Here is a 21,794-nt window from a genome sequence, read left to right as displayed (position 1 = left end):
AAGAAAAACAACAGACAACAAATATATAAAAAAATGTCCAATCTCTCTAGCAATTAGAAAAATGAATATTAAAACTATATTGAGATTTATCTCACTCCAACAACAATGGCAATTAAGAATGCAAGTAACAATAAATGTTGCTAAGGATGTAGGAAAAACAGTACATACATCCACTGCTAGTGGGAGGGCAAATCGGTCAACCACTCTGAAAAGCAATATGGAGATTCCTCAACTAGAAATGAAATCACCATTGGAAACAGTTATCCCACTCCTCAGTATATACCCAAAGGATTTAAAGTCAGCATTCTATAGTGACAAAGCAACATCAGTGTTTATAGCAGCAAAATTCATAATAGGTATTATGGAAGCAACCTAAGTACCCTTCAACAGATGAATGAATAAAGCACTTGTGATACATATATATATATATATATATATATATATATAATGGAGTATTACTCAGCCACAAAGAAGAATGACTTCATGATATCTGCCAGTAAATGGATGGATATAGAGAATAATCATGATAAGTGAAACAAACCAATCCCAAAAACCAAAAGTCCAACGTTTTCTCTAACATGTGGAAGCTAACCCAAAATAAGGGAGACTTGAAGAGGAAAGAACAGAAGTTCAGTAGATTGGTCAAAGGGAAAACAAGAAAAGGGAGGAGGAATAGAAATTGAAAGACAGTGAAATGAATCTGACATAACTTTCTTAAGTACATATATGAATACAACATATTAAATCTCACAACCATGTACATCCACAAGACTGAAGTCCTAATTAGAATAAAATATATTCCACCCTTGTATAATTTTATCAAAATAAATCTCTACTGTCATGTATAACTAAAAAGAACCAATAAAATTTTTAAAAAGAACAAATAAAAAACCAACTGTCTGTAGGTGACAACCCAAGCAGAGAAAGAAAATGTGAGCTCACAATATGCAGATAATATGTAGGATGAGAAAAGACATGTCTATAGAGTTCTATAAACATGTATTTAATTGATAAGCTATATATATATATATATATATATATATATATATATATGAAACAAACAAAAAAAGATTAAATGGTTATTTCCAAATCTTCTCCGTACGTCTGATGCACTTTAGGAAAAACATTCTTAAAATTTCTAGTAGGGTCTACAAATAAATATCATGATCAGGTCCCTACAAATTGGTCTTTTAAGTAACTTCCTTCTAATTACATATATGCACCAACTCGTAATACTGGTATCAGGGGCCCTTGTATGTTATATTTTTACTTGACCATCTTCTACCAGTCTTTCCAGAATAAGTTAACATACTCCTTCTTCAGGAAAGTTTGATCTTGACACTCATTTTACACTGGTAGCACTCTATACTTCTTGTTACTACCTCTTATCAGAAGTGTGAAATAATCAGGAGTCTGTACCAGGAAGAACCAACTTCAAGACAAGTTTTGGCAACTTAGTAAGTCCCTACCTCAAAATAAAAATTAAGAAAAGTCCAGGGATGTAGCAATTATCTCATTGATAGATTAAAAACTGCAGTAGAAAATTGACTATGCTGTTTTACTCACTACTCTTTCCCAGCACCTCAACAAGTGACTGGCACATGACAGTCATTGAAGAAAAGTATAGAATAAAAGGATTAAGCCTGAAAGATCTGTAATCTCAGCTACTGGAGATGCTGAGGCAGCAATATCACAAGTTAGTGGCCGAATTCAGCAACTCAGAATGACCCTGTCTCAAACTAAATGAATATTTTTAAAGGTATGGGAATGTAGCTCAATGACAAAGTACATACTTAGCATGTACAAAGCCCTAGGTTCAATTCCCAGCAACACAAATATAACCGAAGAAATAAACAAACACAGGAAGAGGAAAAGACAAGCTCAGAATCATAAACCAAACGTGAAAAAAGAGTGTTCCACTCTACATCATTCTACAGAGTCAACTGCCATAAAGAAGATAGGTAGAAATCAGGAGTGAAAAGCAAACAGCTATGTCCATTGAGCCACCTTTCCCATTATGTTTGCAGAGTATGGTGAGAATTTAGAAGATGAATTTTTATGATCATACAGAAGATCAGTAGGGTTAGTAAGTCTTGGTAATACAGTTAATTCCTTGAAATTATTAACTTCAATTGTAAGCCCTCCCTCATACCAAATACATATATGAAAACTAACTGGCAAATTATGCACATGTAAGAAATATCAATGATATTAAAAGTTTTATGGTACACTATAGAAAGTAGAACACACATAAGAGCATAAAATTAATGACATGACACCAGCACAAATAAAAACAGTGTTATAAAAGACCACAAATCAAACAGCATGCTTTATTGAGAACATCAAGCATAAAGAAGAGTATTGCCTGGAGGCTGTGACCAAGAACAGGAATGCCAAAGATGCCCATAGAATGCCAAAGATGCATACGATCTGTCCTCACACTCATGTAAATTTGATAGTTAGCTACCCATGAGGCTTCATTTGATAAATTCAAAAGTCATTAGAATATATGGTTCAGGCCTCTATCTTTCACCCTGTACAAAAATCAACTCAAGTGGATCAAAAACTTAGGCACGAGAACTGAGACCCTGCGTCTAATAGAAGAAAAGTCAGGCCCAAATCTTCACCACGTTGGCCTAGGATCTGACTTCCTTAACAAGACTCCTAAAGCACAAGAAATAAAATTTTAAAAATCAATGAATGGGATGGATTCAAATTAAAAACCTTTTTCTCAGCAAAGAAAAAAATTAATAATGTGAGGATAGAGCCTAAGATAGGGAGAAAATCTTTACCATATCCACCTCTGATAAAGCACTAATCTCTAGGATATATAAAGAACTCAAAAAACAAATAATACAATCAATAAATGGCCTAAGGAACTGAATAGACACTTCACAGAAGAAGAAATATAATCAATCAACAAATATATAAAAAACTGCTCAACATCTCTAGCATTTAGAGAAGTGCAAATCAAAACTACTCTAAGATTTCATCTCAGTGCTGTCAGAATGGCAATCATCAAGAATACAGGCAACAATAAATGTGGGCACGGATGTGGTAAAAAAGATACACTCATACATTGCTGGTGGGACTGGAAATTGGTGCAACTACTATGGAAAGCAGTATGGAGATTCCTTGGAAAACTGGGAATGGAACCACCATTTGATCCAGCTATCCCACTCCTTGGTTTATAATCAAAGGACTTAAAATCAGCATACTATAGTGATGCAGCCACATTTATAGCATCTCAATTCACAATAGGTAGACTATGGAACCAACCTAGCACCCTCAATAGATGAATGAATAAAGAAAATGTGTTATATATACTCAATGGAATATTACTAATCTTTAAAGAAGAGTGAAATTATGGCATTTGCCAGTAAGTGCTTAAAGAGAAGGGTTTTAGGCTGGGCATAATGGCACACTCCTGTAATCCCAGCAAACCAAGAGACAAGTCTGGAGGGATCACAAGTTTGAAGGCAACCTCAGCAGTTCAGTAACAACTTGTCTCAAAATGAAAAATGTAAAAAACAAACAATCAAAAAAGGAAGTGGAGATGTAGCTCAGTGGTAAAGCATCCCTGGGTTCAACTAAATACTGAGCAAGAGAGAGAAAAGAGCCTTAAGACAAATGGGCAGATCTCATGAGAAGTACAAACATCTGAGGAAAGAATTTGCTAGTGTTTTTCAAAAAATGAACATGAGGTCCATCATTAAATATCTTAATTCCAGGCTTTCCTTGGATAGCCATAAATGATATGATCATTACATATAACTTGGGAGAATTCTTGATTTATTTAAAAACATAAATTCACTCCCATTTTATAACAAAAAAAATAGCATGCAGCAATAATTTATCCAAAGATAGTGGACATATTTTTTATAAACTGGAATTTTCCAGGATGGATTTGCAAGTAATGTATCAACTGGCAAAATTAAAAAGAAATTTTTCTAATTTACATAAGCTAAAGCCAGGAAAAAGTTATAAATGTTTCAGCCATTGCCTACAAGCCACAGAAAACAAAGTTTTTAAAAAAATGAAAGGTAAGGTGCCATAAGAGGAAAAAATTCAGTGAAATATGGTACTTGCTCCTTGGAAAAATAAAGAAAACTCAATGAGAATGATTTTCTTATAAACATTATTCAATTTCATTTTAAAAGTTAAAATCCAACAGATCGCTATCTCCTAAAGGCATTTTCAGACAGCCCTTGTAACAAAACTATTCATTAAGTATTTAAAACAAAAGGGACAATAATACAGAAAACAATATACCTGAGACTCTTTCAACATAACGATAAATCAGGACAAAGGAAAATAGCTAAACTATACTTATTGCTCATCATCCTATACGTAAACTTACATGAAGAAATTTAGCTCTGAATGTTCTATCCCCTTGTTTACATCCATATAAAGGATGCAGATGATGTATTTCGTGCTATCTAATGTTTTAGGTGTAAAGCGTGTATGTGAGATATCTGCTTCATAATCCAGATTTGCTCTCTTTTTTTTGTCATGTTTTAAATCTGTTTACTTTTGGAAATTGAAAAATTATCAGAAAATAGTCTCATTCAGCTAGAGGTTATCTTTCACTGCAAGGTACCCATAGGCTGAAGGTTTTGAAAAATAAATAGCTTGAGCAATAATTTCCTGTAGTAGGATGAAGATCAGTGATGAATGACAAATCTAAAAGCAAAAGAATTTCTTAACCTTCATGCTTAATTAGTTAGAAAGCATGGACATTAGAAATAAAACCCAAATAATACACAAGAAAGCAGGGTAATTCCTAAAATATTACAGACTCCTAAAAATACAAGTAGGAATAAAGTAAAAAATAATTTTAAAAACGGAACAGAAATGCATATAAACAATATTATGAAAACATATAAATGAAATTTAAGTTTAAACATTTGACGCTATAAAGATATAACATGACCTTTGTCCTCCTGGTGTGGTTTCCATATCAAAATCACCCAGGATGGCATTTTACCTGGGATTTAAAAGCTTGTAATTGTACTTGAAGCTCATTAATCTTTTCTTCTTTTTTTTGCAACTGAGCCTGAGTTTCTTGGTGGTCAGTAAACTCTTTTTCAAACTGAAAAGAAAAGGAGAAAGAAAGATGGAAATGAAAAGCAGAATCCTTTATATAAAAATATGACTCTAAAGATCTGCCAATAGAACATACATTTCTAAATTTGTTATAAAAGAAATAGTAGATTTTGTGATTAGTCACCCACAGCTTTTCCCTAGGTCTCTCCAGTTCCAGGCAAAATCATTCATTCACAAGGGAGCAGACCAAGTCACAGTTGCAGTATATGACCTTCTTCTCTCAGCAAACTGGCTCATAGTTGTCTATGACCTTGGCATTTTTCTTAAAAGTCCCTAAATATCATTGTGATTTTGTGTGAAAATAAGAGAACAAAACATTATATTGAATTCCTAGCTGCTCCCACCTTTATAACCCTATACTTGAAACTTATCTGAAGTTTATCAAGATGATTTAAAAGCATTCCGTTTCAATGTATTTTATTAATAAACAACTCTATTGTATAAATGCATCAGTTACTTGCTTTTTTTCTTATAACAACATGTCTCCTAGTACCTTTGAGACATTAATGGCAAGTTAATCTTTCAAAGTCCTTTGTGCTATACCTTCAGGGTGTAAGGCAAACAATAAAATTTGGGGAACCCAATGAGTTTTCTAATTTATATAGCCACTCATCACAAGTTCCCATCTTGTACTCAAATAGCTCTATTTTGCCATCATCAGAATTGAAAACCTCTCTTAAGAAAATTGAATTTAGGGGTTGGGGTTGTGGCTCAGCAGTAGAGCACTTGCCTAGCACATTCGAGGCGCTGGGTTAGATTCTCAGCAACACATACAAATAAATAAATAAAATAAAGGTATTGGGTCCAAGCACAACAAAAAAATATTTTAAAAAAAGAAAACTGAATTTAAATAGGGTATTGTCTCATAATCAAGAACAAGTATTTAGGTCTTTTTTAAAAGAAGAAAATCATTATAAGAAGATGCAACTGCTTCATAAATGTAGCCTCTGGCCTTTAAACCCTTAACACAAAAAGATAGTTACTAGTAAAAGATGTGAGACATAAAAAGCCAGATTTTTGGCCTTCCAAGTCTGAATCACTCAGCTGAAACTACACCACCTCCCTACAATTAAAGTATAGATAATGCTTTTCATTTTTCCTAATAGGCTACTTTTAAAGAGGTTTTAAGACATAAAACTGAGCAAAAGGTCGAAATACTGCATATCCCCATGCCTGCACAGAAGCATCCAGTCTCCTGCATATACTGGAGTTTTAAGAACAGAATGAAGCATTTTTAAGTTTTATAACCCAAACTCTGTGAAACAAGAAATATTATTTTAATTCCCATTTACAAGCAGGAAATTAAATCACAGGCTACTGATCCTTACTCTCGAACTTAGATCCCTACTAAATGATCACAGGAACTAACAGGTAAAAACTGCCCAAAACTCCTTCAGTTCACAAAACCACAGGAATATTCCCACTCCCACTACTACTGCAGCTCCTCTGAGCCACTCTTACCATGAAGTAAGTAAAAAGATACTAATCCTAAACCTAAGTAAGCAATTTAGAACCCCAAGCACACTCAGAGGTTAACCTAATTCCTCTTGCCATGAAAGGCTTCCCCAGAGACAAAATAAATCAATTGTCTCAACACTCTTGCTACATCCTCAGCCCTCTGTATTTTGGTCCTTCATCTTACCCCTTACAACATAATCTTACATTTTTGCTTCAGAAACAACTTTTACAATGTTCTTAGTCCATTCTCACTTTTCTAAGCTGTTGAACGTCATTCACTTCAGTATCCATTACTCTAATAACTGTGACTTTCCAAATTCTAATTCAGTCTCACATTTGGTGGTACCTCCATAGCTGCGCAATTCAACTGGCCATAACTGGTTAAGTATAAATTTAATTCACAAAATTCACATAAAATTTCAAATCCAGCTCCTCAGTCACACTAGTCATTTTAAAGGATGCAACAGACACACACAATGCACTGGCTACCATGTTGAACAAAATAAATTATACAATATTCCACACTCCTATAAGGGGCATGTCTGCTCTATAGCATAAATACTTACAAATAGAATATGCAATATCTTTTCTGTATGTTCTACTACAAGATCATCTTCTGCTTCTCCTCTGTCCCCTTCTCCTCCTACTCCTGATTTCTCCTCCCAATTTCTTGCATGTTGGCAAAGTATAGGACTTTTGCCTCATCCCTCTGCTTCTCTCATTCCAATTTCTCATAAGATAGCCTCTTCCACATCACCATTCATATACTGATGGCATACAAATCCCTATCACCAAGACATCTTTCATCTAAGTACCAGACTACAAATTAAACCATAAATACATTTTCAATTTCTTAATGAAAAATGTTCAAATAATAAAATAAATAAAAACAAAATAAAAACTTTCCAAAACCAAGGTTAAAGTCTTCCCTCTACAAACCTTGATTTTTCAACACTGTTATTCTTTGTTAAGAACAATCCAAATAATATTTCTCCTTTAACATTTCTCTCAGAGGGTTAGGTACTGGAGGTAAGAGTGTTAAGCAGAACATGGCCAGTGCTTCTAGTAAGCAGAGTCTGATAGTAAAGTAAAAGCAAATACCCCAACTCCATGAGAAGTACTACCAATAAAGCCAGAGAACAACTGAGTGCCATGAAATGATTCCTAGAGGAATAATATATAACATCAGGCTTAAAGAATTTGAAGAATTAGCTGAGAAAGCATTTACCATTTTTCAAGCTGAGAGAATACCAATGCACAGAGGAAATACAAGCAATTTTTTGTCAGGGGCACAAAAGAAGATATAAAAACCAGCTGTGGGGATTAAGCTGGAGATATACACAGGAACAATTTTTTATTCAGAAGTTCAATTTTGTAATATTCTATTTTATTAATTAATTTACTTAGGAATTAAATTTTGAAAGGAATTTTGCAATAAACCAGTTTTTTTGTTTTGTTTTGTTTGTCCTAAAATCCACAGAACGTTATGAGGTTAAGTATGCTAGGAAATAACATGATCAATTTGCACTTTGGAAAACCCAACCAGGAACGGTGTAGAAGATGAAACAAAAGGGAAATACTACAGGCACAAAGATTAGTTTGGAGGCTATTGTAGTTGTCCAAACAAGAACTAAGGACCTATCCGAATTGAGCTGGAGGAGAGGATAATGCAGAAGAAATGAGCCTAAAGAATCCAAAAGTGTTTGTATCTGACTGAAAGAAGAAATAGAACAGGAGAGGATATCTAAGATGAGTACAGAGTTATGTGTTTTTTGCACTGGAAACAAAGTGTTGTAACATGGGATAGGAGGAGTATATACAATGCAGGGAAGAAAGCCATTTTTAGGAAGAAAAAAAAGATTATTTTGGTTCCATTTATTATTCAGATGTGCATCACTATAAAGAAATAACTGGCAGAGGCCCCTTATTAAAAATAGGTTTGTCATTTTAGTTCATAATTTTGGAGGTTCAAAGTTCAAATGGCATAGCACAGCTCTATTATAAGGGCCACCCTGAGCTGTATCACCTCAAGGCACAGACAGCAATAGAAGGAGTGTATGCCAGAGCAAGCAATTATATGAGGAAGCAGCAATAAAGAGGATCAGAGGAATCAGGCTTGCTCCTTTTATATCAGTCCTCTTCCTCTGGCAAGACTCAAAGGATGACACAGAGAAATATGTTATGAACCAATGACCTAAAGGCCTCCCGACACTTCTTGGATAAGTCTTCCCTGACCATCCAAGACTAGATGAAAAATTCTTCCTGTTGGCTCGCATCCCACATAGGACTTTTCTACCAAAATTATCATGCTGTCATATAAAACTATTAAAATGTAGCATCACATGACTCAATAGCATTCTTTAACATGGAAACTCATAAAAGTGAGAACCTTTTTTATTCATTACCTTTTGAATGCCTTACATTTATAAATAAATTCAATACATGTTTATGGACTGAAGTGATAGAGACAACTCCTGTCAAATTTCCATGTGCTGAATGACTGTGTCAATATCATATATTAAATTTAACCATTCCTCCCATATCAAAGATCATTAAGGGATCATTTTCTCTTCTTTCTTACTACTGAGACAAAGTTCATTGCTACATAAAATAAATGCTTATGAGAGGAAGAATGAAGAAGTCTTTTAACAATATCATATGTACACTATCCTATGTTTAGTCTAAAATTCAGAAAGTAAAAGTGTTATTTAGGGGGCCAAAGGAAAAAAAATTATTAAAACAACCAGTCATAATTGGTACACTCTGAAAATTTATTAAAGCAACTTGGCAAATACTAAAAGTATCTGTATTATTCACCAAAGAGATAAATTTCTACATCCTCCTCTATAAAAGGATCGGATGAAACATAAACTTTGCTTTAGCATTTTTGTAATATCTATAGTCAAATCACTGTAGCCCTAGGGATAAAATGAGTCTCCATTAAAAGTATACCTTATAAAATCTGATATGATAGCTTTCTTCTCCAAAAAGAGTTGCTACAGCAATATTATACTTATAAAATTACAAACAAAAATGTCAAGAAACACAGTTAAGGTTGAGGTTCTGCTTAATTTTGTTCCCTAGGGTAAATGTATTAGTACATCTGCACAAGAAGGTTGATAATTCAATATTCTCTATACACTATCTGACATTTCTGGTCTTCATTTTTCAAATTTATGCACCAAAATAAAGAATGTGTCGAGCAACTATGATTCCTTCCTCCCTAAAGGAAGGTATTTACATGTGTCCTTATAAAGCTATCAGAACAAAGTTTTTGCTGATATATACAAAATGGTATGGCAATAGAAATATTTTATGAAACAATATTTTTTAAATATATCTAAAAAATAATTTCTGACTAAAAAAAGATAACTAACCTTAAACAAGATCTTTGAATTACATTTAAACTTTGTAATTTAAAAGAAATCTGTTGAGAAATATATTGTTCAACTCAGATACACTATATATCTGAAAATGATAACCAGAGCAAATAAACACTGTCTGGGCCGTATTCAATTCTAGTACTTGAAAGTGTATTACAACCTTGCCAGAAAAGGTGAAGGGGCTTATGGAGCCTACAATACAAGGCTCACTGGGGGAAGGTTCACACTACAACATGAACATCTATCAACAGTGACACTTTGTAGACTTAAGTGATCCATTTATCTGTTTTCCCTAGTACACCAAGTCATTCAAGGCAAGGACAATATTTATATTCATATTCATAGCTGTGACACAAGCCTGAGGCCAAAGGACTAGACTATAACCTCTCAGTGTTTGGCGAGCCCAATACCATAGGACTTTCCACACAAAACTTCTTCAATGGCCGGGCATGGTGGAGCACACCTGTAATCCTAGCAGCTCAGGAGCCTGATTCTAATTATGTCTTGAAAGAATTTCACTTTTTCATAAACATCGAAGATCAAACATAACTTCCAAACAATGGGCACCATTTCCTTTGTTAAGGAGTGACATATGAAAACCATTGTTTTTTGTTTTTTGTTTTTTTTTTTTTTTTGTACAGAGGAGTGAACCCAGGGGCACTTCACCACTAAGCCACATCCTCAGCCCGTTTTATGTTTTATTTAGAGACAGGGTCTAGGTAAATTCCTTGGGCCTTGCTAAGTTGCTGATCCTGGCTTTGAACCTGTGATTCTCCCACCTCAGCCTCCTGAGCTGTTAGGATTACAGGTGTGCTCCACCAATGGGGTGTAAAACTTATAAATCAAGGCACTGGCACTAAACTGTACTCAGTGTATTCTTTACATAGAATAAAGCAACACGTGGGGGCACACTTGTAATCCTAGATACACTGGAGGCTGAGGCCGGAGGATCATAAATTTGAGGACAGCTGTGACAATTTAATAAGACCCTGTCTCAAAAAAGACTCTGTAATAATAATAATAATAATAAATTCAAATGAGAATGACTATATAAATGTAAAGAATCCAACCAAGAAAGTCTAATGGGTACATGCCAAGCCAGAGATAAAAGGTAAAAACACCACTTTAGAGAAAAATAGGGAATGGCTGGATTCTCAGAAATACTAAGATTGAAATTGATGAAGCTAAAAATAGTCAAGAGTTTCCAACTATGAAACAGCAACCTGGTATAGTTCAACCTAATAATGAAGCAACTCAAAACAAAAATTTAACCTTTCTAAAAATTTCAGATACAATTTCAGTCTAAAGAATCTAAACTATGACTTCTTAAGGATTACTCATCTTAGGATTTTGATTCTAAACATTTTGTTCAACTATCAATTTTTTCATTCAAAAAATATTTTTTTAGTTCTTACACAAAGTCAGGAATTGTTCTTGGTGCAGAAATAGTGAATAGGGCGGGGGCAGGGGGGGGGAACCCTCAAAGTTTACTCTGGAGTGAGAAATAACTAATACACATGTACACATAAAAGTACATAAATTTAGTACTATACAAGATTATAACAAATATAATGGAAGAAGTACAGGAAAGGCAAAACTTGGGAATGGGGAATGAAGTTTTAAATAACAAGGTGGTCTAAGAAATTATACATAGAAAACAGTGTATGGATAAATACCTAGGGGGAAAAAAGAATAACAAGCAAAGTCCCTGAGGTCCATTCATGCCTTCAGTGATTCCCCACAAAGTCTGGCAAGGTTGGTTAACGTTACTTACTTTTTTGTGAAGTTCTGATGCCTTTTCTTCAAACTCTTCTACTTTTGCTTGATCTATGCAAACATCTAAAATTGCAATGACAAAAATCTTTTAATTGCAATATTACTTAAATTCATTGTAAATTCAATAGCTTAGAAAGAAAAAATCATGGAATGAAATTAGAAATAATAATGATAAATAGAGAAAATGTAAACAAAATGAAGAAACATATTATGAGGCTGAAATGGAGGTGGCTTTATAAAGCCTGACATCAAAAAAGACAAACCCAAGTACAATTTTAAACTTCTATCAGGCAAGAGGAGAGATTTCAATTATATAACACCCCAAAGTTCCTATCATCAACCTTAAATATTCTGAAGGAAGAATGAAAAATGAGACCAACAGAAACTAGGAAACAGGCAGCCATAATAGGGGGGAAAATAACAACTACTAAAAGGTTTGTTACAACCAAATAATATGAAAATATAAAATTTCAAATGAGAACTCATAGCAAAGATTAAATGGTCCATAATGTCAAGTATTGGAGTTGGCACAAGGAAACCAACTCTCCTACAAAGTAATAACTGAAGTGTTAAGTGAGGAACACTGCTGAATAAAAATTAGGCAATACTTGCTAAAATTTTAAAAGAAAACACTCTTTCAGACAGCAATACTATTTTTTAGGACTTTGCCATTGGGCAGAATACTCATTAAAATATTGTTTATGTTAGCTAAAAGAACTGGAAATAATTTAAATGCCCATTAATAGTAGATTAATTAAATTGATATATATTTGTATAATATATTATGTAGAAGAAATGATTCAAATGGAATTACTTTTAAACACACACACACACACACCACGAATATCCTTTTTATCCTATTTATTCATTTTTATTAATGAAACAAATACATGAGCATAGTTTATTATAGAAAAACTTATAATGAAAAAGAACAGTCAACCAAATCACTGCATCCAATCCTTAGCCTGCTTCCTAAGTGTAACCTCTCATTGGTGTTTCTATATTAGATTATTCTGGTGGTTAGCTTCTTAATTAAAATAATATGCAAATGCAGTTGTAACTTGAGTGATCTACTTAAAACATTATAAGAAACTTCCTATTATAAAAGATGAAGACAGTGTGCCTGTCTAATCACAATTTTTTGCCATTCTACTTGCTAAATCGGCTGGCTCCATGGCACTAAATAATTAATTATCTGATTCCTAAAATATAGACAGTATCTCCCAATTACTATGATATATGAAATTATAAGCACCCTATGCTTTTTAACACCTTACTCCCCTGTTGCTGGACTTTATCTCTTCTCTCACCTACTCAAATAAATACAGGTCTTTCCTGTATTTAAATTTGTATATTTATTCTAATCATTTAAAATTAATAAGCAATAAATTTATTAAAACTGTATAAATATGATTCACTTGTATTGTCCAGCAGTATTCAAAGCTTTCTATTTCTTTCTCAAGACTTCAATAACAAAATCCCACAGCTACCAAAGAAAAAGCATTCCTAATGTCCAAGTGGGATATATTTTTCTGACACCATACAAAATCATTTCCCATTTTGGTTTGCTACATATATAGAGTACATTTTTCTTAGAATCTATGCCCCGCTCTTACTCTTAGGAAATGCTAATTGTTTCTCTCCACAGAAACAAGTATTTTCATTATCAGTGTCATTAATGTTATCTAGTTCTCTACTCCTTCTATACATTCCATTTCTTTTCCTGAGTGTAGAAGAAAAACATACTCTTGCATAGATAAGTAGTTGAAAATGGGAGGTGTGTATTAATAGCCTTTTCAGACCTTCCTGTATATTATTCTCTGCTGTTACACCAAAATTTCACAAATGATACTTTTTAAATAGTGTCCAAATATCAATGAACTTGCACTGTAAGATCATGCATCACTATTTAACTTTTAATGGACCTTTTGCCTATGCTAAATTTGTATCATCAGGCGCTGGTTATTTAGAAATGAGAGGTTTGGTGAGTCAAGCCCATCTCCAAATTTTAACACATCTCTTTATACAATATCAAAATAATCATATTGGGTAATTATTCCACTAAACACACTAGAAAGGTTTGTTTTGTTTTGTTTTGTTAGTACTAAGACAGTATAAAGGTAGCAGAAATAAATATGAGTTTTCAAAATTCTAATTTTCACTTAAAAACTCAGATTTTCTAATTGGTCACAAATGCTGTCATTGTCTTTGAAGCACAGGTTCACTCTATTTCAGTTTTATGAATATGTGTGCTAAACAGAGTAACCAGTTCACATGACAGTGTTTCAAACTAAAAGACTGTTTTCGACTATTTTATACATTGGTACACACAAATGCTTTATGCATATAATTCATTTGTTAACATACAATATTGAAAAGATGTTCTCAAGCAGCAACATGTAATGAAATTATTCTTAGGACTACATGGAATTTCTTTTTAGAAAATTGGCAGGATTAGTTTAGTTTGCAATTCTAAGGTTCCACCCAGGGGTGCACTGAATCATGTCTTTGCCCCTTTTGTATTATTATTATTATTATTATTATTATTATTATTATTATTATTATTATCATTATTATTATTATAGAGTCTTATTATTTTCAGACAGGGTCTTATTAAATTGTCACAGCTGTCCTCAAACTTATGATCCTCCGGACTCAGCCTCCAATGTATCTAGGATTACAAGTGTGCCCCCACGTGTTGCTTTATTCTATGTACAGAATACACTGAGTACAGTTTAGTGCCAGTGCCTTGATTTATAAGTTTTACACCCCTTTGCTTTGCACCATCAGTGGAAGACATTAACAGAATCAAAAAGGCAAATAATAAATAAGTATTATAATGACTACTAAGATACCCTGAAAGGGACTCAAAGACCCTCTGGAAGTCCATCATAGAAACCAATACCACAGCGCTAACCCAAGTCATAGAAAAAAATAAGATATTTGAATTTAAAAGAAGAAATACTTACCTACAAATTGACTTAAATCTAAATCCAATCGTTTTCGATATGTGAAATCTGGATCCATTCCATCTTTATGCAATACAATTTGGGATACACACTCATCGATTAATTTGAAGTACTGTTGTCTAAAATGAAAGAGAAGAGTAAATGTACTCTTATTACATCAAAACAATAATTTTTATTAGGCTTAATTTCAAGTTCAAGAATTTGTTAATATAGTTTCAACAAGTGTTAGGTAGAGAACACTGCTAATTAAAAATTAGGCAATATAAATATAAATAAAATAAAATTCCATTTATTGATTTTAATAAATATTTTTAAATAAGCTTTAAGGAAATACACAATGCTTTAAAGATGACTTTCAAATACAAGTCAAAACCTTTACTTAATTTGTCAACAGTTATAAAGAGATTAAAATGAAGTGATATGTGCTTGAAGGTAATCCTCAAAGATCATTAAACTTTACTGTGTCACACCAAAATAGCTACCGTTCATTCATTTTATTAGTACAAACCAAGAAAATATTTTCTACAAAAAGTTTTATGGGAATTTCTTTAAAGCCATATTGCACATTATTTTCAGAATGTTTATGCAATCAAATTAAAAACTGACACTGCAGAAACTGGGGATGTGGTTCAATGGTAGAGCACTTGTATAGTGTGCCTTAGGCCCTGGGTTAGATCTTCAACATCACAAACACAAACAAAACTGATACTGTAAATGTTATGTAATGCTAAACTAGTATTTCTTACTCAAAAGAAAACTAGGAAACATTTAATATGACAACAATGTACAAAAATTAAATTTCAACTAAAATCCCCAAATAGGATCCATGTTGTTTCTAAAAGTTAAACATAGTCCATCTGTATTTCTAATACCCTAAGAACATTCCCTAAAAATCTAGTCAACGAATGTGAAAGTAATACATGCAATAAAAATTATAAACAAAATCAGATTAAATGTTAGAATAGGCAGTACTGTAATGAGGTACAAAATAACATTCCCAATCACCCCTAAGAATTCTTTCTTTCCTCCAGGACATGCGTAGTGAAATTTTCTTCTCTACCACTTTCCATATAGACAGCCCCTCTGGCCACATGGACCTCTCTTTCCTATAAACTGTGTTCTACTATCTTTGAACTATTTACCTTACATGTAATAAATCATCTATTATGCTGAATAAAACTAGTATGGCTAAATATTATCAAAGACTAAGTCATTAATTTTCACAGGGTAAAGTATTCAAGGAATGATTCCTAAGTCTCAATTTTCTCTACTTCTTTCAAGGACATTAAATAATGTAAGGCTTTAATAGTTTAGCTGTTATAACTTCTTTTACACTGATATATCTATCACATTTGAAATTTTCCACGATGTATTCCTTTTTTTAATCTTAACATCAGTCTAGTAGTTTAATAATAAAAATGGTTTTGCTTTAATACTGCAAGATATTTTGTCATTTTTTAAAATTTAATGTTGGCACACTTTTTCTCAAATCCACAATGTCCACTTATGAGTTCATTAATGATGTGGCTCAAATTACATGCAAAAACTCTTCCAGCAAGCAAAAATAGCCAAGAATAACATGTTTCTGGATCTTAGAAATGTACATCTAGGTAATAATCTCCATGATAAGTATCATGAATCTGAATATGTGAATAAATTAATTAAGTGATAAATACAAATTGCCATTACACTTCACCGACACAATACTACTCTTGTTGGAGAATGTGTTCTGAAATCATATGCATTTTATCTGTAGTATTTTTAACAAATATCAAAAATTATCTCCCTTGAGCTTCAACTAGCATCATATTTTGCACCTGATAAGACACTAATTATTTGGTCAAAACAGAATTTGGTCTTCTCCTCCTCCTGTACATTTTTTACCCCTTTTTCTTGAGGAATTATGGCTGCCTTGTGAACATTTTCCCCAATGGAGTAACATTTCAGTAAAATTTCCTTTTAACCCAAAAGTTAAATTAAAAAAAAAAAACTCTTAATTTTTCTCCTCAATTATTTAAAATGAGAACATTTTACATTCTGACAAGATAATTTGTTATTTACAAAAAGTGAAATGTTATATTTGTTTATATCAACAGTAGTTTAAAATGTTATTCAATAATAAATGTTAAGGTCATCTAAGATTTCTGAAAAGGCAAATTGCAGGTCCATGGTACAATGGAGGAAATAAAAATATAAACAGAAAACACAAAGAACAACATTAATAGAATGTTTACATTTATACCAATAAAAGTTGTTTTACTGCATGGAAATAAAAAGCTAAATAAGTTAATTTTTTAAAGATGAATGGATGACAAAAATATGTGACCACAACTGTGATACTATAATATAATAAAAGCAACAAAAATATAAATTTATAAGAGTGGACAAATAATAACAATAACTAATTGCAATTTGAGATCATGAAACAAAAACAGATAGTTGTATTAAACTTATAACAAGTATGTCTCCTGCTAAAATAAGATGGGCTGAACATGCCCCAGGACAGTTGTTTATTTCGATCTGTTTTGAAGTTGGACACAATACCATGCCTCTTGGACACAACCCCTGTGGCACCGCAGACACATTCAAACCACTGAATGCTAACAGGGTCCTGACTTCCTGGGAACTTGCAATAGCAAAAAGCAATCTGAGGTCAGCGGGATCACATACAAACAAATCAAGAAATTGATGGGGTTACTTCAGAATAAAGACAAATTTTAATTTCATTTTGAAGTAAATTTGGAGTAGAAATATAGTATTGTAATTAGCAGGATATAAGGGGTATTATAAAATCTTATTAATTAGTATTTTTCATCTAGCATTTATAAAATGGTTAAATATGTAAGCTTTTATTTTATCTTAAATATCAGAAAGCAGTTTATTAAACTTATATTTGTAAAACATTTATGGGGTTCTTAGCTACAAAGAAGTTTGGTGCATGACCTCCACTCTTCCTGAAGGATCTGAAGTTCCAACATTTTGACTCTTGTTGCCGCTTGTTAGGTACATCAGTACAACACTGAGCTGCACTTTGCCTTCACCCAGGGGCACAGTCTGATAGAGGCTTTTCTAACAAATCCTTCTACTTGAAAATAAGTAGGAAAGACACACTCTACAATAATTGAGAATGAAATCACGGCAAAGATAAATTGGTGGCAACATAGAGGATTTTATATTCAAACATCTTAGTTTCTCTCATAAAATAGCAATAAAACTGGAAAGAGATTATAGAGAACACTTATTAAGCATGCACCATGTATCAGGGATTTGGCTCTGTTACCATACTTAATCTTCCTACAGCCCAGTGAGTTAGGTGTTCATATACATATAGAGCTACATTATGATGTAGATGAGGTAGAGAAAGGGTAAACAATTTGTTATGCTCAGCTGGCTGGTATATTATCAAACCTGAAAAGCCATATGTATAGTTTCTCTAATGCATTAGAAACATTAAACACACCTATATCATTAAGGTAATTTCCAGCTACTTAAACACTAATAAATGCCGTGTTTAGTACCTTTCATGTAACTTATGAATAGAAACGTATCAACATCAGAGGTACTGTATAAGAAATAACCAGAAAATATTACCCATCACATGTTAAACAAATAATTTGTTGCTACTTTGAATTTTTATTCAGATGAAAGACTATAACCAAGAATCCCCTGCAATTTAAAGTCACAGTAATATAATAGTGTGTCACCATAATGTATCTAAATGTATGCCCAGAGGAAAAAAAACATAAATCAATATTATGACAGAAATAAAAATTATTTTTTAGACCAAATGAAATATCAAGTGAACTTCACAATTAATAGATTTTTAATGGTGAAAGAAAACATTAGAATATAACTTCCTCTGACCTTATAAAATAATCATTTCGAATGAGCAAAAGATGCTGAAGAATAGAAATAAAATATCCCTCTGCTCTGGTTTCCTTAACTGTGTTCCATACCATGTTGTAAACATCAGATGCTTCAGTAAGTTGATTAAGGAACATAAGGACTTATTTATACTGTAACATCAAACAACTGTGATAATATGATACAGAATCTGCTCTGTAAAGCTTTGAGAAACCATTATCTATCTTACCCTAATACAGGTACTGAAGACTGAAGGCAGAGAATAACTCTGGAAATGTAACTTGCTCTGACACTTTCTTGCTTTCCCCTCATAACCCCAAATAATCTGCTTTTCCTATGTGAAAATGCTGCTGGAGGTGAAGGTAGCAGCTGCTGGCTGTGAACACCATAATGAGTTCTAGGGGTGCTCTCACTGACAGTGCCAGGGCAGCTGTTATTTATCATGGAGAAGCACTAGTAGAGAATACCGGTGGATCTCTGGAAGAATGCAGTCCTACAAAATGAACAAGGGGCCTAGTGAGTATGAACCCACTGTGCAGAGAAGGAGCATAGGTGGCAAGGAAGATGCACCACATAAAAAGCTGGTCCATTTGTTAATTGTAATATCAATTTATATATGTGTATACTCAGAAAAATGGAAAGAGCTAACAAAATAACATTTTCCTGGTGCAAAAAGGTTTGATTTCACATTGTTTACATAGAAACGAGTTAACTATTTTATAGGGAGCACTCGGTTGTTTTGGAATTAGCAGTGCTTCTATGTATCTTTTGACTAGACCTCAGGAAAAAAAGGATATTCAAGTTCAGCTCTAATATCTTCCAGACGATGAGAGAACTCAATCAAATCTTCTTCCTTATGCTCATCAAAGACTTTAAGTTGGATATCCAGGCCATCATTCTTAATACGTTTTAAACTCTAGAGATATTAAATTGCAATTATGATGAATGATTTTGTTTTTAATTATGCAAAAAATTAATGTATAACATATAAACAATAAACCAACCATTCAACATGATTTATAGCATTCAAACATATAAAGTGTTAAATAATACTCAAATCTTATCATCTATATTTCAAAAATAGATTTTTATACTCAAGTCTTTTCCCATAGATAAATTATTTTCAGGGTAATTTATCTAAATTTCCCCCTCTCAAGTACTCTTCTAATTTAAATATTAATAAGGAGACTGCAGGGCACTTACTGGCAATATCTCTTTCAATCCACAACGCATAAATTCATTTCTGATATGAAGCCTGAAGTCCAAATCATCAGGAGATGTAACAAGGGCGTTTATGAGCTGCATACAAGCTACCTACAGCAGACACACAGTGAGATTTAGACTTGGTTTCTAACATTAGAGATAAAACAACAAAACTGAAAAATCAAGGTTCTGTTCCAAGAATTACCAAATATTTTGTCTAGCAGAAAATCCTATTAATATAATAATTTATGTGTAAAATATTTTAAACAACCATATGTATTTAAAAGAAATAGAGTTTCAGTAGTTTTTCTTTTTCACTTATTTGGGATTGTTGAGGAAAAAGGGAGATGAAGATATATTACTCATTAGTATCTCTTCACAAAAAAATTCACCAATAACCAAAAGGTAAGGTCTTTTCCAGCATCATTCCACATACAACCAATAGAACATGAACACATTCTGGCTGAAAACTACAAATATGTATTAGTGGATGGATAGTATCTAAACTGGAACAAAAAAATAAAAATTTTCCATTCATCAAAAGAAACATAAATTCCCAAAGACCACAAAATCCACAGGCTACTGAATCTTGTTACCAGGGTTACTATAACCAAAATCTACATAATTAATTAATTTCTCAAACTTTATCAAGCAATGGTTTTTGCACATTGGCAAAAATTCAAAATTACTATGTTATTTTTATTGACACAAAAATTATATAGCTCATTAACCCCCTTTTAATGTACAGCTTAAATAATAATAAAAAATTACAAAATCTTTCAGTTTAGGTTTCACACCCAGCTTTCAACTTCTCCATTTTTTTTAGCCCTGCCTGAACTATGTCTTTCATCATCAAAAATCCATATAATTGAAGCAAAAGAGAATTCTCTCTAGAGAGGAAAATCATTCTTTGTTGTTGCTGATAATGTTATTTTTCTATGTCTACATTCTACTCAAAGTCTAACAAGAACTACTGAACTACTGATCAATATGTTTAACCCCACGCTGTTCCCTAAATTGTCTTTTCTCCATTCCTTAAGGCAAGGTTTATATGAATTTAAAATGTTGTTTTTGGATTAAGACACCAACAGGGGTCTCAGTTCCTGCTGGTTGAAATATATAGTAATTGTTATATTTGATATCCAAGCACTAAAATCTGACCAGCATGCCTGTACTGTCAAACCTTAAGATTGTTTAAAATAGGGGTGGGAAATGTGCCAGAAGACAGAAGGATAAGCAATACATACATTGAAAAACTTAAAACAATCAACCTTTCTGCTACATACTCACTCAGTTATCACCAGTTTGTGTCAATAAATTTAAAATGTTTTCCTTCCACACCCTTACCAGTCATTACTAAGCACTCACAAACTTTTTTTATCAGTATATACTCTGTAATTTTTAAAGAGCTCAGAGAGTATGCATTCATGTGTGTGTCTGTGTGTGTGTGGTATGTGCACACAATTTCTCTACATTAAGAGATACTAAATCAGTGTCAATCACCCAGATTCTAAACGAATGTAAAGAAAGAAGCACACAGAAAGAAGCAAATACCAGCAACACTAAACTTAGCATAAATATCACCTAAACTGAAAACAGATATATGCAGAAAATATAAGTAGCATGAAATTGAGAAGAAGGGGAAAAAATAATCTAAATTATTTCCAGGAAATATTCAAAAAGATGATTTCTCAAAGAAAGAAAAGTGGGAAACTAAGCTGAAAGAATCTATTTAAATCTATAAAATGTTTCCCCAGATGTAACGCCTATTTTACCACTAACATGGCCTACAACCATTCTTTGATTTTTATCATGCATACATGAGTTTATGAATATACATACATATATTCCAAAACATACTGACTTTCCTTACAGGTCAAAAATCCTATAATGAAGGTAAAGATCAAGGTATTTTTATTAACACAAAATAAATTACATAGCTTTAATGTACAGCTTCAATAGTAATAAAAAATTGCAAATTCCAGATACATAGAACTGTGATCTCACATATATCTCAATGTATGTATGTATGTAT

The 21,794-nt window shown here is 32.7% G+C and overlaps 1 protein-coding gene across 1 annotated transcript in view; it reads right to left on the bottom strand.

Annotated features, from left to right (window-relative positions):
- Diaph3 (diaphanous related formin 3) overlaps positions 1-21,794 on the bottom strand; it is a 455,034-nt gene that overhangs the window by 287,669 nt on the left and 145,571 nt on the right. Inside the window, exons 10-15 of the mRNA XM_005338141.4 lie at positions 19,760-19,870; positions 19,354-19,472; positions 18,557-18,673; positions 14,693-14,811; positions 11,722-11,786; positions 4,988-5,092 (exon numbers count right to left, since the gene is read on the bottom strand). Of these exons, the coding sequence (XP_005338198.1) occupies positions 4,988-5,092; positions 11,722-11,786; positions 14,693-14,811; positions 18,557-18,673; positions 19,354-19,472; positions 19,760-19,870 (636 nt within the window). The remainder of the gene's footprint in view (positions 1-4,987; positions 5,093-11,721; positions 11,787-14,692; positions 14,812-18,556; positions 18,674-19,353; positions 19,473-19,759; positions 19,871-21,794) is intronic.

This window comes from Ictidomys tridecemlineatus, chromosome 6 (genome assembly GCF_052094955.1).
Source record: "Ictidomys tridecemlineatus isolate mIctTri1 chromosome 6, mIctTri1.hap1, whole genome shotgun sequence".
NCBI classification, from domain to species: domain Eukaryota; kingdom Metazoa; phylum Chordata; class Mammalia; order Rodentia; family Sciuridae; genus Ictidomys; species Ictidomys tridecemlineatus.
This window is presented reverse-complemented; position numbering and strand designations above follow the sequence as displayed.